Source organism: Penicillium macrosclerotiorum (genome assembly GCF_028827735.1).
Source record: "Penicillium macrosclerotiorum strain IBT 26536 chromosome Unknown utg000003l_segment0_segment0, whole genome shotgun sequence".
Taxonomy (NCBI): domain Eukaryota; kingdom Fungi; phylum Ascomycota; class Eurotiomycetes; order Eurotiales; family Aspergillaceae; genus Penicillium; species Penicillium macrosclerotiorum.
In genome coordinates, this window is record NW_026643083.1 from 4,669,932 (window position 1) to 4,683,571 (window position 13,640).

A 13,640-nucleotide genomic window follows, 5' to 3' on the forward strand; every position below is an offset into this window, starting at 1 on the left:
CAGATCAGCACTTCCCGTCGCATGACGTCCACGAAGCTTCTCCAAAACGGTGAACTAGGTGGGGCCAAAGACAGGGTTTCAATACTCTTGAAGTTCTTGATCCTCGCCTCTCACCAGTGAGAGGCGGATGATATTTGCTTCTCGGTCCGCAAATCGAAAGAAGAGACTGGCTTGAGATATACCTCCAGTCCAACATCGGCGCGAAAGGGGAAGGTGATTCCGATTGAGGTATGTGATGTAGTTAGTTAAACGTCCATGACATAATCATGCATTTCTGTATATTCCAAAAGAAATCCTCAAACCCAATATCCACATTCACCCACTTCTTTTCCGTAATTTTACTTAATATTTGGTTATTTTTAGTACTTGACTTGGGGAGTCGAGACACTGTAGCCAGTCGGACCGAGGCCGATCGCCGGACAGAATTCCGAAATGTCGCGATTACGGAGGGTCCCTCCTTGTCGTCCTGAACTCTTTATATGCCAGCTTGACGTGACTCCAACAATAATCATTACATTCATCTAGTCGCAATGTCACATTTGCAAGCATCAAATCTTTTCTCGGTCCAAGACCGAGTGGTGGTTATCACCGGCGGAGGCAGCGGTATGGCCTAGATTCATGCGACTTGATCGTTGTGCTTCCTACTATGATCCTCGCGCTGACCAAGCATCTTATCACTAGGACTGGGTCGCACTATGGCTCGCGCTCTAGCCATCAACGGTGCATCCAAGATCTTTGTCCTTGGTCGTCGAGAAGATGCTTTGCAGGAAACAGCGGCACAAGCTCCCGACGCCTCCGTCATCCCTATCAAGTGTGATATCACGTCAAAGGACTCGTTAGAGGCGGCATATCAGGCTGTTGCTGCTCAGACCAGCCATGTTGATGTCCTCTTCGCCAACAGTGGTGTTCTGGGTCCCAAGATGCGTTCTCCCCTGCCCAAGGCCGATGGGTCCTTGCCCTCTCTGACGGAGGTTCGGAATGAGCTCTTCAATGTGCCGATGGAAGATTTTACCAGCGTCTTGAATGTCAATGTTACTGGCTCGTACTACACCGTTCTGGCATTCCTGCCTCTACTCGAGGCGGCGAACAAAAGACGTCCAGCCCCGGAGGTGGGTGTGCTCACTCCACCGACGGCCCAAGTGGTTATCACCAGCTCGATCGCGGGGTATATCCGAAAAGTGCCATTTAGCTATGCCTACAATGCGTCAAAGGCTGCCACCACGCATTTGGTTAAAATGCTGTCTACAGGGCTCTCGTCGTATGATATCCGCGTCAACGGTATCACCCCTGGGCTGTACCATTCCGAGATGGCCAGTAACATTACGACCGACGGCGGCGTCCAAGGAGACGGTATCTCGGAGGGCTCCTTTCCACGAGAAATGATTCCGCTCACTAGAGGCGGGAGTGAAGAGGACATTGCCGGCTTGATCCTGTGGATGGCAAGTGCCTCCGGTGGTTATTTGAATGGTTCTATCATGGTCACTGATGGCGGCCGAGTGAGCATTTTGCCAAACACGTACTGATGATACAGCTCTTTGAAGCACTTTTCTACGTTTTTGAGCAGTGGCCTTAATTCCCTCGATGAAATGAATTTATAGAGAATCTGTGGATTTATACATAAACACTTGATACGAGTCTTTCGGAGATGCAACAAATGAGAGTCAATTTGCTTTCCTAAACAGTTTGGGTATAAATGGCTGAACACAACAAACCAAGCACATATAATCTTGTAATTTCGCTGCTCATATCGTTGCGGTCAAGCGCTGAACCAAATAATCGCCCGCCGTAATTCCAGCATATTTCTTGCCCACGTGAATATCGTCACCATATGTCCCTGGCAACGCCTCAATCAACTTATTGTTATTAGGATTGCAAAAATATGCAATGCTGTATCGGGAGGGGTAAGTCTCCGAATCATCCTTCGAGTCGTCTCCTTCGGGCTTAGGTGGTTCAATGACTCGATGACGAGTGCTCTTGATAGTATCATTAGACCAACGAGCCAGCAAGTCTCCGGCATTGACGACAATAGTATCTGCAATTGGAGTTGCGTCAACAAACGTTCCCTTCGGGCTGCGTACTTGTAATCCGCCATGTCGGTCCTGGAACAGGAGCGTGACGGACCCATAGTCACTGTGCTCACCAGCACGGACTTGGTTGGGATTCTGCTGGAAAACATCCTTGCGGACGGCGGGGTAATGTAGCAGTCGGAGATTATTGTCCCCTTCATCTACAAACCCATCGAAGAAATGTTCCGGTAAGTTCATTCCTAGTGCGATCGCACTCATAATTTGCGCGTGGAGAGTCTTGCACCTAGCGAAGAAAGATTGCATAGTTTCCTTGAACTCTTTCCCTTCATCGTCAAGATGATCAGGCCAGCGATTGGGCAAGCCCTCGACGCCTTCCCTCCCAATCTCCATTGTCTCTTTGAGGTCGGGAGATCCTCTCAAGGTATCCATCTCCTCTGCCTCTTCGACATTCCCGAGCTTTTCCCTCCCGATAGCGACGTAACCACGGTTCGATTGTGGGGTCGTCCAACCCAAACTGTCTTTTTGACTCTGGGGTCGGCGGAAAAAGCTAGCCGATGATGCGAACACCCGGGATACCACGGAGGGTGGAATGCCATGATCTTTCAGATAGAGGAAGCCGGACGTCTTGAAAGCGTTGGTAATAGATAATGCGACGGCATGCTTATCGGACGGGGTGCCAGAGTAGAAGGGCCCGAAGTTTATCAACTAAAGAGATCGGAGAACTATCAGCCTCATTCAGAGCTAAGTAGCTGGGAAGATGACTGGGCATGCAAGAATGGAGGAGATGGAATTTACAGGTATAATCAGGTCGTCTTTCGCCACCGCAGTCGATGCAGGCTGGATCTCCTGGGATGCACTCGCCATATTGTAGGATAGTTCTCGGGAGGGATGTCAAATTATTCGATATGGTCCGTCAATCTATGTGCAAAAGGTGGTTTTCAGGGAAGAGGAGAAGAGGCGTTGGAGAAGAAGAGGGGAAGTACAGGCACACCCCAGTTCATGAGACTTATGATAAGGATGCATGATAAGCTCTGTCGAACCGGTGCCCAGGCCGCGGCCAAGACTTGAGAGGACCATTGGGGCTAATTCATGATATTGATAGGAAAAGGAAGCACGAGCTATTATACAGAATTCCACTTATCATCGCCGTAATTCCCCGCTAAACGCAAACATCCGACCGATAAAAATGAGGAGAACTGGAATAGTGTAGATTATCGCTTTTCACAGATACTAACCCCTGGCGAAAATACGCCAGCGAGGAATAAGCGATCAGACTGTGCATCATGTACTGCAGTTTGTGTTGTAGATATCAGTTTTCCGGCTCTGTCTTCCAGAACAGTATGGAGAAGATACTCCTGTCCTTGAAATGATCCACTTCGGCCACCCTTCTTTTGGAGCATCAGAACAGTGCCGGCTGCGACCGAAGCTTGGGGGTTCATAGAGGCTTTCTGTAGTTCGATAACATCGCTGAAGGCTGTAACAATGATGTTTCCCCGTGCATCGACGGAGAGATGATCCAATGCGTGGTCCAAGGATAGGATATCAGCGCGATTAGGCTTGCCGTTCGAAATCTCATAGACAGCCAGCGTTCCCATCGAGGACATCGACACATAAAACAGCCCATCTCGACCTGTAACAACGCTATTTGCCCTTTCAACGCCCTCCAGAGCAATAGTCTCACAGCTACCGATGTCCGTTCGGCAATAGGCGATGCTCTCACTGCCAAACTGAAACGGTCCCCCGCGGAATGGACCAAGCTTGGTGCGACAGCCATTGATCACCAGAAACTCCTCCCCCGTTAAATCCACGGCCACGCTGTTGGGGGAATCTAGCGCGTTGCTCGCGATAGACTTCACGTGCATGAGTTCGTTTGAGGTTGGATCGAGGTCGAAGATCTCGATGGAAGAGTGTGTCTGTACATCGAGAACTTTTCCCGTTGCTGTATCCATCGCTGGCAAATGGTTTGCAACCCAGAATCGCAGGCGACCATTCACGTAGCGAGCATCAAAGCCATGTAAATTAATATCTTTATGAGACTTGTCTCTTATTTCTAACTTTTGTACTTGGTACTCATTGGCTTGCCCCGAAGGATCAATCGCTAAGACGGCAAGGTGATCTCTGCGTGATTTCGCCCAGGCACCATCTGGTCGGCCACTGGGATTCCAGTCTTCGGACGAACTTGCATTAGTACACGCGCCGTATAAGTTGCGCCCGGCATGATCGAGCCAAATGTGTTCGCACCCTTCCATAAAGGGGTGGGTGATTTGCGAGCATCTCCACCGAAGGGGATGTTTCTTAGCCTGATACGATCGCCCAAATCCGTGGATCAAAGGGATCTGATCGTTGAAATAGAGGCCAGATAGAATCGCGATGGCCAAAATGATGATAGACCAGACCGACCGAACGTTCGGATGCCATGGCTGGGCATCTGCAGGTGCCATGATGCATGCTGATTTAGGAAGAGAACCACGAAGGGCGGAATCTCAAGGGTGGCATTCCTATACCCAGACCCTGCAAAACTAGGATGGATTCGGTCCGGGGCTAACCATAATTCCGTAGATCCTTTAGGGGACTCGACAAGTTCGAAACACCCTGGAACACTCCGACCCCTGAAGCTGCCGCCACCGTTGGATTTTGATGGTCGGTTGGCCCGCGTGGGTCCCCCTGGCGGAGCTGACCAGATAGCCGTCTTGGCTGAATCCTCCGAGGATAGAGTCAGATCAATTGCATATGAAGCGGGAGAGACAGGATTGTCAAGGTCCCTGTGGAAACTCTCAACTTAGCCTAGATACTGCCGGATTTCTTGATAGATTCGAGACCCCCGGAACCCCCGGATCTCAGAACCAAGTAGACGGACTGTTTGCTTTGCGACATTCTCTCAGCCGTCATCACATTATCGGATACAGCATTAATGTTGTTGAATCTCCCAACGTAATTCATTCATTGGTGTGGCTGCAAATTGCTGTATTGCTACAATTTGAAGTATTACATCGTGGTTCGCAAATAGCAAGCCGCATACATTCAATGCTACATTCCCTGGTTTGATGGTTATTTTTGCTTTTGGTCTGCACCACGCCAGCAAATTAAATTTCCAATTCTGGCCATGTCGATCAACTCTGCCCAATTCATGCCGCACGGCAGCGTAGGTGAACAGAAACCAACTAGGAATTATACAATGGCGATCGGGCCCGGCCTTGTATAATCATATGCATGCATCTGTGAGCCTCGGACTCTAGTGATCCACCCGCCATTCGGCAACATTAATAAGCCAGTCTCTCAAGGTCATAGGAAAACAGTGGCCCTCATCTTCTTTTCTCCCTTCTGCCATCCCCCTCAGTTGTTCCTTCTTTTTGATTGAAAGTTATATTAGCAGCTTCTATTCCGCCAAGATGACTTACAGTGCCGTGGTCGCGTATCCCAATGATGAGGACATCACCTTCGACACCGATTACTATCTGAAGACTCACATGCCTCTAGTGGCCCAGCATTGGGGGCCCCATGGCCTGAAGAAGTGGGAGGTTGTCAAGTACGAGCGCGACCTGGCCGGCTCCAAACCCGCGTATCTGATCACCGCGACCCTTGTGTGGGACAACGAAGATGCCGTCAAGGCTGCCTTGCAGAGCGAGTCCGCGGCGCTGGTCTTCGGTGACATTCCCAACTTCACCAACAAGCAGCCCGTTACTCTAGCCGGCACCGTGATTGGCGGCCAGATTGTATAATCGGATTCCGCGGAATTCTAGCAGTAAGTGCTCTATATCTCGCCTAAATTCTTTTTTTCAAATCCGAATGCTCTATCGAGCTGCAAGGCGACCGTATTAACCGGTTGATTCAATAGAGGCTGAAAGTCTAAAGTTTCGGGGAGACCGGTCATTTTCGATGACTTCGAATGCATGAATACCACGACTGAGTCGCACGTCCTAGTAGATTGAGCTTGATCTTGCATGTATCGTATAATTATGGTCATACCGCATACACGACTATCAGAAGAATCAAGATCCCCTCATTGACAGTAACAGCTTCATTGCTTTATTATGTTGTTACATATCTATCCTCGAATCGTATCTGACTCCCATGAGGAAAGTAAATCTCCGTCTGGTAAGAGCCAAACTGATGAGAGAAAAAAAAAGCACTTTGCGTCACCGAATATCAAGTCCCCGCAACTAGACGCCGAAAGATTATCCCTCGAAAAAATGTATATTAAACGGTATTAATCCTCAGTCAATCCGTATTATTGGTTCTTATCGCTTCATCTCCTCAGCCATTTGAAAATGCGGCAACAGCATATAGGCTGCTACGCCAGAACTTCCAGTGGCGCTTAGTGGCGCCTCGCAGAAGCAGAGGCAGTCGCGGTAGACAATGGGGTCGAAGACGCCACGCCAGAGGAGCTAGCCGCACCGGAGGAACTAGCTGCACCAGAAGAAGTAAGGTTCGCTCCCAGCGGCCCAATGGTCAGGGTACCGCATGATCCAGTGGGCGCGGTCACACAGTCACCGAGATACAGGCCAAGGCTTCCAGTCTCGTTCGTCTTCTGAAGCACCTGGTCAGGGGCATAAGCGGAGACCAGCGAGGTAGCGTTGGACATAAACATGGTCGAGTTGACGCGGCTGCCAATCCAGGTAGCGTGGGCACTGTGCTCTGCGGCCAGACGAGCGAGCAGGAAAGCGACCTCGGGGGAGTTGGTGTAGCCAGCAGCGCCCACAAAGGCGCCAGAGAGCGTATCCTCAAGCTTGTACGCATACCACGCGAAAGAGGAGAGGCTGGTCACAGATGGGTAGGTGTAGTCACAAGAGGGAGCCTCGTAGCCAGGGGCCTTGGAGGAGAGCTCTCTGACGGCCTCGACGGAGAGGTTGTTGGACTTCTCAATGCCTTGAAGATTGGCAAGGGCCTTAGAGGCGCTGGTGCTGTTGGAGATCGCGGATGCGAGGCTGCCGTTCACTGGAACGGAGGCGTAGAAGTTACTGATGAACTGGGAGAGGGCGTAGGTGTACTCCAGCACTTTGGTGTCCCCGGAAGTCAATGCACAACTTGAGGAAGAAGTGGAAGAAGCACCAGAGCTCGATGAGGCGCTGGTGGCTGCAGAGGTCAGGCTACCTCCTGCGAGGAGGAGCCATGCGAGCTGAGAAAAGAAGTACATTGTTGTTCTTGAAAAAGAAAGCTCTAAATCTAGTAAGAGTTCGCAGTCGCTTCGTAGCAGTCGTTGTAGAAAGAACTGGCAAAAATCAGCAGCTCTTCAGTTTTAAACAGTGCATAGTTTGCTATATCGCTCAGTGACGTCTTGTACTGGTCTTCCGGAGATGTCCGTAGTGCTGTGAAGGCCGTGAGAAGACAGGTGACGTGTATTCAGGACGCATCCGGCAACACGCGCCCTTTTATAGGGTCTGGCCATTCTCCACTGACAGGTCAATTTATCTTTTGCATCATGACTGCATGGAAAGTTTGTGGGAATGGGATCGATGGTTCGGATATCGAAGCCAGTGATGATCATCACACCCGCGGGCAAAGTGGGTCACCTGCTTATTTAGGACACAACGTGCGGCTCATGTCAGCCACTCATAGACTCATTTGAGATTGAAAATTCCTTGTTCTCCGTCGTCTTGGAAAAATTCGACATAAATATTGACCGGATGACTAGACTGAGTAATAGACTGTCCTTGACTCAGGCTTGCTTATTCAAACACTAGCATCTTCGTGCCACGTTTTCTGTACATGGGTACATAGCCGAGGAACCGCCAAGCCAACCAAAAGAACTATTCATCAAGTTCTGACCACATGGATATATTTCTTGTTGCAAAGAGTTGAAATCCCCCTTCTTTCATGGGCTAAACCCAGAAATTAATGTCATTAAACTACATTCATTCGCCGTGAGCACTTGAACCTTCCGGGGCACCAGGTAGCTCGCTTTTTCCAAATGTTGGTCAAAGTAAAGGACCTCTCAAGAGGCAATTATCGAATAAGCATTGAATGAGGACTATTATGAAAAGACTGTACTGAGTTATTCTCCTTGAAGATTAAGTGCTCCCAGTAGCAGCAGGAGTTGCGGATATGATTACTTGTGACTTTTGGATGCCCTATGAGAATTCAGTGAAAGCTAGGTGATCAATTGCCCAGTTATCTCAATCCAAGAAGATAATTTAACCCTAATATATTCATCGTGGCAGTCGAAGACATGATTGTCCCAATCAGGCTAAGCACTTACTGGGTGTCAAGGTACCGCCCGTGAAAGGGTGCCTGTGTGGCCGTAACTCCCGTAAACCAAAGTTCTAACAAGCTTAAACTCTCTGGGAAGGTTTCCGTTCGAACCAGATTCGAGGATCAAATTGAATACCCTCAAGATCCTCGAAACATCACGTGGTCATACTTGGAGCATCTTTGACTCTTTGATGAAGGGAAAAGTAGCCCCACCGAGGAGGCGGGTACCGAATGAGTGGGATATCCTCACATATTGAGTTGTCGCTTGCGCAGATCTAAGATTAATTCACTCAAGTCGGGTCAAATTCAAAGAGTCAGTTGAAAAGTGAGAAGACTTCCCAGATCTTTAGTATTATCCTAGGAAAACGAACAGTCCGATAAAGAAGGTGCCATCGGGACGATAAGTGTGGCATCCCCGCATCTGCACCGCTTATCTCTCCAGGAACACATCCAGCTGCAGCTATCTCTCAGGTACTGAACCCCTCACTCTGTGTGTTTGATTGCTTTTCTCGTCGCTTCCATCCCCTTTTTTGCTCTTGGGCCACTGTCCACAATAATCCGGAATCATGGTAAATTCATTTGTCGTCGACATCCATACCCATGTCTATCCCCCCGCCTATATCAACATGCTGCGGGGGCGCAAGACAGTGCCTTACATCCACGACCCATCCGATGGCGGTCCCCCTCGTCTGATTATCCTCGCCTCCGATGATGACCCCAATATTCCACTTGATCAACGTGGTCGACCCGTCGACTCTTCCTACTCCGATATCAAAGTCAAACTTGATTTCATGGAAAAACATGGAATTGACTGTAGCGTGATCTCGCTGGCAAATCCATGGCTTGATTTTATTGGCAAAGAAGAGCCAGGATCGGTGAACAGTGGTGATGCAGCCTCAGAATGGGCACAGAAGATCAATGATGATCTTGAGGCGACTTGTGTGCAAACAAATACGGCAGCCTCCATAAAGTCTCTCTTTGCATTCGGCACTTTACCTCTCGGGTCTCCCAGCCAGCAGGCCGCTGCAAATGAGATCCACCGAATCAAATCCCTCGCTCATATTCGTGGAGTCATTATGGGCACGACTGGACGAGGCGCCGGACTTGATGACCCCGCGCTAGAGGAAGTGTGGGGAGCTCTTCAAGATACCCAACTCATGCTTTTTCTCCATCCGCACTACGGCCTACCGGACGAGGCTTTTGGCGGGCCCGAAATTGTTCGTCGATATGGTCATGTTCTCCCTCTTGCACTCGGCTTTCCTATTGAGACGACCATTGCCATCACCCGAATGTACCTCAGTGGGGTCTTCGATCGTTTCCCTCATCTGCAGATACTATTGGCCCATTCTGGCGGCACATTACCATTCCTTGCTGGTAGAATTGAAAGTTGCATTGCACACGAAAGAACTTTTCAGGCCAATGGTGGCAGCATGCCCGGACCCCAGCGTGGTATCTGGGATGTGTTGAAGACAAATATTTACCTAGATGCGGTCGTCTACGGTACCGCAGGCTTGAAAGCAGCCATCGAAGCTGGAGGTGGCAACACTGATCGATTGCTATTCGGTATAATCAATCATCAACCCCTGGATAAGTGTAGTTCTTTTGAATGGCTAACAATATGTCCGTAGGTACCGATCATCCTTTCTTTCCGCCTTTGAATGAAGAAGACGAGAAATGGACCAGCGTGACTACCAACTACAACGCTATCCAAGATACATTGGGCAGTGATAGAAAGGCTGTGGATGCAGTATTGGGAGGTAATGCGGTCCGTGTTCTCAATCTGAAATAGAGTTCGTAGTCATGACATTGTGCTCTCCCTCCGAGTTCATGATATCTTGCTGTGACACATAAATATATATAACAACTAAGCACTTGGTCGAATCGAAATCACGCCTTCCTTTTAACATACAGAATTGCTAAAAATGAAAACTAAGCACAGCCTCAGCTGGATGTAAACTCAGAAGCTAGTAAGTCCCATCCAATCAGTTGCCAAAGTTCCTGCGTGAACCACTCAGAAAATTCCTGCCTTTTCTTTCCTCGGCCGCTAGGTTCCTGGGGAGGAGGGGTGGCTGGACGTGTAAGTGATTCTCGAAACAGAGGATCCTCGGTGCCAAAAACCGCGCGAAGTAGCGTTTTCTGCAGTTTGCTTTTTCTTGCTCGAAAAAAGTGATCTCGGACATTCAAAGATTCTGAGCTCAAAGATCTGACAGACAGTAATCGGCTGAGAAACATAATCAGGTATTTCGCCTCTGATTGCGCATTTTCAGGGGACAGGGACTCAGTCCTCATTGCTGCTAATCCATCCGGTGCTGGAATGTCTGAGCGAGGACCCAATGGCAATTGGAAATCGTTGAAAACAAATAGTGCAAGCATCTTGCCAACTCTATCCAGTGCGACAAAGAGAAATCCTTCCATAATCTCTTGATCATCCGGTCGTGCAATGTCAAGCGACAGTGCCATCACGCATAACAAGTTCGTCAAGTATTCACCGGCTTGGGCTTGTATGTCTGGCACTGGTTGTGTTGCATTGTTTTTTGTGGGCTTCTGTGGCTTAGCCCTGCCTGAAGGTCGTTGCTTTTGCTTCGCTTGTGCATTCTCCTTGCTAGTTTGAGCTGAAAGGGCGGCACAATACTGAGCAATACCTGTCATGATTGACTCGAAAAGGCATACCAGATAATATACTACCTGGTTCTTGTGAGGCCTTTCTTTTGGTATATCTGGCACTTTATGCAATGCCTGGTGGATGAGGTGGAAGGATACTTCCACTCCTTTTATCACAGCATTCAAGCTGGGCTCTCTTACACTCTGTGTTTGACTCTGTGTTTGAGGGCTGGTTGACTGTTTATGCACAAACTCTCGAGTAACTGTAGAGAGAAGTTCGGTTTCTGCTTCTTTGCATAAAATTACTGCATTAAAAGCAAGAGCATGACTTTTGCGTCGCTTCTGCAGAGCTTGTTGAAGAGCGAATATTTGCTTAGAAAATGACAGCCCTAGAACAAGGTCAGACGTCGCAGAAAGCAAAATAGATTATCAAGGTATAATATACCTCTAGGTTCGCTCTGAACATTGTCTTCGATCCTTTCAGAGATACTGGTAACGTTTGGGACCTGAATAACCATATTACTAGATCGACCTCTTTTTCGGATTGCTTCCGAGTCATGTGTATTCTCTTTCGGTGCTTTTCGTTTGATCGGGGAAATATCTCCATTCTCATTCAGTATTGCAGTCGTGTTCAACTTGATGAGGAGACCTTCATTTCGCTGCTCCAGCTCAAAGATGGTATCGAGCAGTTTAGCTTGATCTGCCTCTGATTTTTTGAACGCCGTTTGCCAGAATGCGACGCTATCGAAGAATTTTTCCGAGATGATTATTCTATTGACTTTCTTTGTTTTGATAAAACCGCGTATCTGTAAAATATATTCTGGGATCATTCTCCGGTTATCAACACTTCCTTTTTGAGAAGCAGGATGTCACAAACCTTTGACTGACAGGGACGGAGGCCTGTGCTTGACAATTGCCAAAGCGAGAGCCATTTGAGGCTTAGAGATTCCACCGGCTTTGTATATGTCTCTTTGTAAAGGCATTTTGCGTCAAGGGAGTTGCAAGAATATTGTAGTTGCGAACGTCGACGTCAGGATAAGGCCTTGACCCTCACGTGTCAGGGCTTGTATCTAAGGACTCAAGCCCTCTGAATAGCGACCTCATATACACGGAATCAAAATCTCTCATTTTTATTCATCATGATAAGCCACGCTGGTTTGATGAAAACCCTTGCTTGTTTAAATGAGTAAATAAGATGTTACATTCCTCTTAATGTGTGGTATCTACCACCGAAAGAATTGTGAAGAAAGCGCCTTGATTATAATCCCACCCATCTTGAATTCTAATTTTGATGCAAAATCGCTCGATGTCACAATTTTCTTCTTCTTGTAAGCTCCGTCAGGACCAAACTGGTACAAGGACCCTATTTAGATTGCCACATTAGGGCTGAGTGGAGCCAGCCGTCACCGCCAAATTGCCATGATTAATTGTTCCAAACTCCGAGCTACTTGTGTCTTTTCCTCTTGTCCAAACCTCCAAGATCCACAATCAAGATGTCAACAGACGATCTCAAGGCGCATGCCGCCTCGAATCAGGATTTCTACGGGCTCCTGGATATTTCGCCCGCAGCCAACGAATCAGAGATTCGACGAGCGTACCGGAAAACGGCGTTAAAATACCACCCGGACAAGATCGCCAACCCAACCCCCGCCGATATCGACAAATTCCACGTTCTCCAGATTGCCTACGATGTCCTCTCCGATGCCTCCGTCCGTCAACTATATGACAATGCGCGGGAAGCGCGCATGCGCAAGCAGCGCGAGCGCGACATGATGGACGCTGCGAAGCGCAAAATGCGCGAGGACCTCGAGGCACGTGAGCGTGCTGGTGCGGCCGCTAGAGGCGGGGTTCAACAGGGTGTGAAACGGCCTTGGATGCCAGGGAGTGAGGAAGATACGGAGGAGAAGCTCCAGCGGGAGATTGAGCGGATCGCTGAGGCCGGGCGACAACGCCGAAAAGACATGGCAGACAGAGCGAAGCGTGAAGTGGAGGAAGCAGAACGGCAGAAACAACAAGCTGAGGAGGAAGCACTCAAATCCACGCACCGGGCTAGCCAGCGAGTCGATTTATCTCAGGAAGGCGGGACCAATGTTCCAGAGCTCGATCGCTCGGTGCGGGTGCGCTGGGTACGGGCAGGCCGAGAAGAAGAGCTTGGTAAAGATTGGCTAGAAGGTCTTTTCGCCCAATTTGGGCCGATCGAGGCCACATTCATGATGAAGGACAAGCGTGCCCGGGTGGAGGGACAGAGCCGGAAAATCACTCTTGCCACGGGAGTCGTCGTGTTCAAGTCAATTGTGAATGCACATGCTGCAGTTTCCGATAGCAAGATGAAAATGGCCGAAACTGCTGGGGAATGGATGCGCATTAACTCTGTCGAATGGGCCTCCGGTAAGCCCCTGAATCTGCAGTCGAACAACGTGAGCACTCCCCCTACGGAGAGCTCTGCGTCGTCCAAAGAATCCAAAGAACCCAGGCCCACGCAGCCTGCGTCATCTCAGGTGGATAAGAAGCCGGCTTTCAGCTTCCCGGGGCTACACTCAGCGCCGACAACTGGGAAGACACCATCTTTCGGCTCTTTCTCTACCGGTCCCAAGGCTTCGTCTGATTCGTCGGGAAAGACTTCGGGTGGCCCAACCTACCAAGAAATGCTCATGATGAGATTGAAAAATGCGCAACGTGAGAAGGAAGAACGCAAAGCTCTTGAAGAGCAACTGGCACGTGAAGATGCGGCCGCAGATGCCGCTGAAATGAGGACTAATGATTCCTGACGATTTGACGTTTGTCCAGTGATTTTCCTGCATACTTGTACTATTAGATGAGAGA

The 13,640-nt window shown here is 49.1% G+C and overlaps 8 protein-coding genes across 8 annotated transcripts; 4 read left to right on the plus strand and 4 right to left on the minus strand.

The window, feature by feature from the left end:
* Positions 1 to 530: 530 nt before the first annotated feature.
* Positions 531 to 1,523, plus strand: N7462_004580 (SDR family NAD(P)-dependent oxidoreductase; the record flags this gene model as incomplete). Its single annotated transcript, XM_057076306.1, has 2 exons — positions 531 to 603; positions 682 to 1,523. 2 exons carry the CDS (start codon positions 531 to 533, stop codon positions 1,521 to 1,523), a joined length of 915 nt encoding a protein of 304 aa, XP_056935811.1.
* A 219-nt stretch (positions 1,524 to 1,742) lies between these two features.
* N7462_004581 (isopenicillin N synthase family dioxygenase) lies at positions 1,743 to 2,891 on the minus strand (the record flags this gene model as incomplete). The annotated part of the gene is made up of 2 exons (XM_057076307.1): positions 1,743 to 2,732; positions 2,823 to 2,891. The coding sequence occupies 2 exons, from the start codon at positions 2,889 to 2,891 to the stop codon at positions 1,743 to 1,745; spliced, it is 1,059 nt and encodes a 352-aa protein (XP_056935812.1).
* Positions 2,892 to 3,238: 347 nt separating this feature from the next.
* On the minus strand, positions 3,239 to 4,468 carry N7462_004582 (uncharacterized protein; the record flags this gene model as incomplete). Its single annotated transcript, XM_057076308.1, has 1 exon — positions 3,239 to 4,468. One exon carries the CDS (start codon positions 4,466 to 4,468, stop codon positions 3,239 to 3,241), a length of 1,230 nt encoding a protein of 409 aa, XP_056935813.1.
* Positions 4,469 to 5,416: 948 nt separating this feature from the next.
* On the plus strand, positions 5,417 to 5,746 carry N7462_004583 (uncharacterized protein; the record flags this gene model as incomplete). Its single annotated transcript, XM_057076309.1, has 1 exon — positions 5,417 to 5,746. The coding sequence occupies one exon, from the start codon at positions 5,417 to 5,419 to the stop codon at positions 5,744 to 5,746; it is 330 nt and encodes a 109-aa protein (XP_056935814.1).
* A 596-nt stretch (positions 5,747 to 6,342) lies between these two features.
* N7462_004584 (uncharacterized protein) lies at positions 6,343 to 7,161 on the minus strand (the record flags this gene model as incomplete). The annotated part of the gene is made up of 1 exon (XM_057076310.1): positions 6,343 to 7,161. The coding sequence occupies one exon, from the start codon at positions 7,159 to 7,161 to the stop codon at positions 6,343 to 6,345; it is 819 nt and encodes a 272-aa protein (XP_056935815.1).
* Positions 7,162 to 8,782: 1,621 nt separating this feature from the next.
* N7462_004585 (amidohydrolase family protein) lies at positions 8,783 to 10,005 on the plus strand (the record flags this gene model as incomplete). Its single annotated transcript, XM_057076311.1, has 2 exons — positions 8,783 to 9,779; positions 9,845 to 10,005. The coding sequence occupies 2 exons, from the start codon at positions 8,783 to 8,785 to the stop codon at positions 10,003 to 10,005; spliced, it is 1,158 nt and encodes a 385-aa protein (XP_056935816.1).
* Positions 10,006 to 10,157: 152 nt separating this feature from the next.
* Positions 10,158 to 11,647, minus strand: N7462_004586 (uncharacterized protein; the record flags this gene model as incomplete). Its single annotated transcript, XM_057076312.1, has 2 exons — positions 10,158 to 11,206; positions 11,308 to 11,647. 2 exons carry the CDS (start codon positions 11,645 to 11,647, stop codon positions 10,158 to 10,160), a joined length of 1,389 nt encoding a protein of 462 aa, XP_056935817.1.
* Positions 11,648 to 12,310: 663 nt separating this feature from the next.
* Positions 12,311 to 13,585, plus strand: N7462_004587 (putative cell cycle control protein (Cwf23); the record flags this gene model as incomplete). Its single annotated transcript, XM_057076313.1, has 1 exon — positions 12,311 to 13,585. The coding sequence occupies one exon, from the start codon at positions 12,311 to 12,313 to the stop codon at positions 13,583 to 13,585; it is 1,275 nt and encodes a 424-aa protein (XP_056935818.1).
* Positions 13,586 to 13,640: the final 55 nt, after the last annotated feature.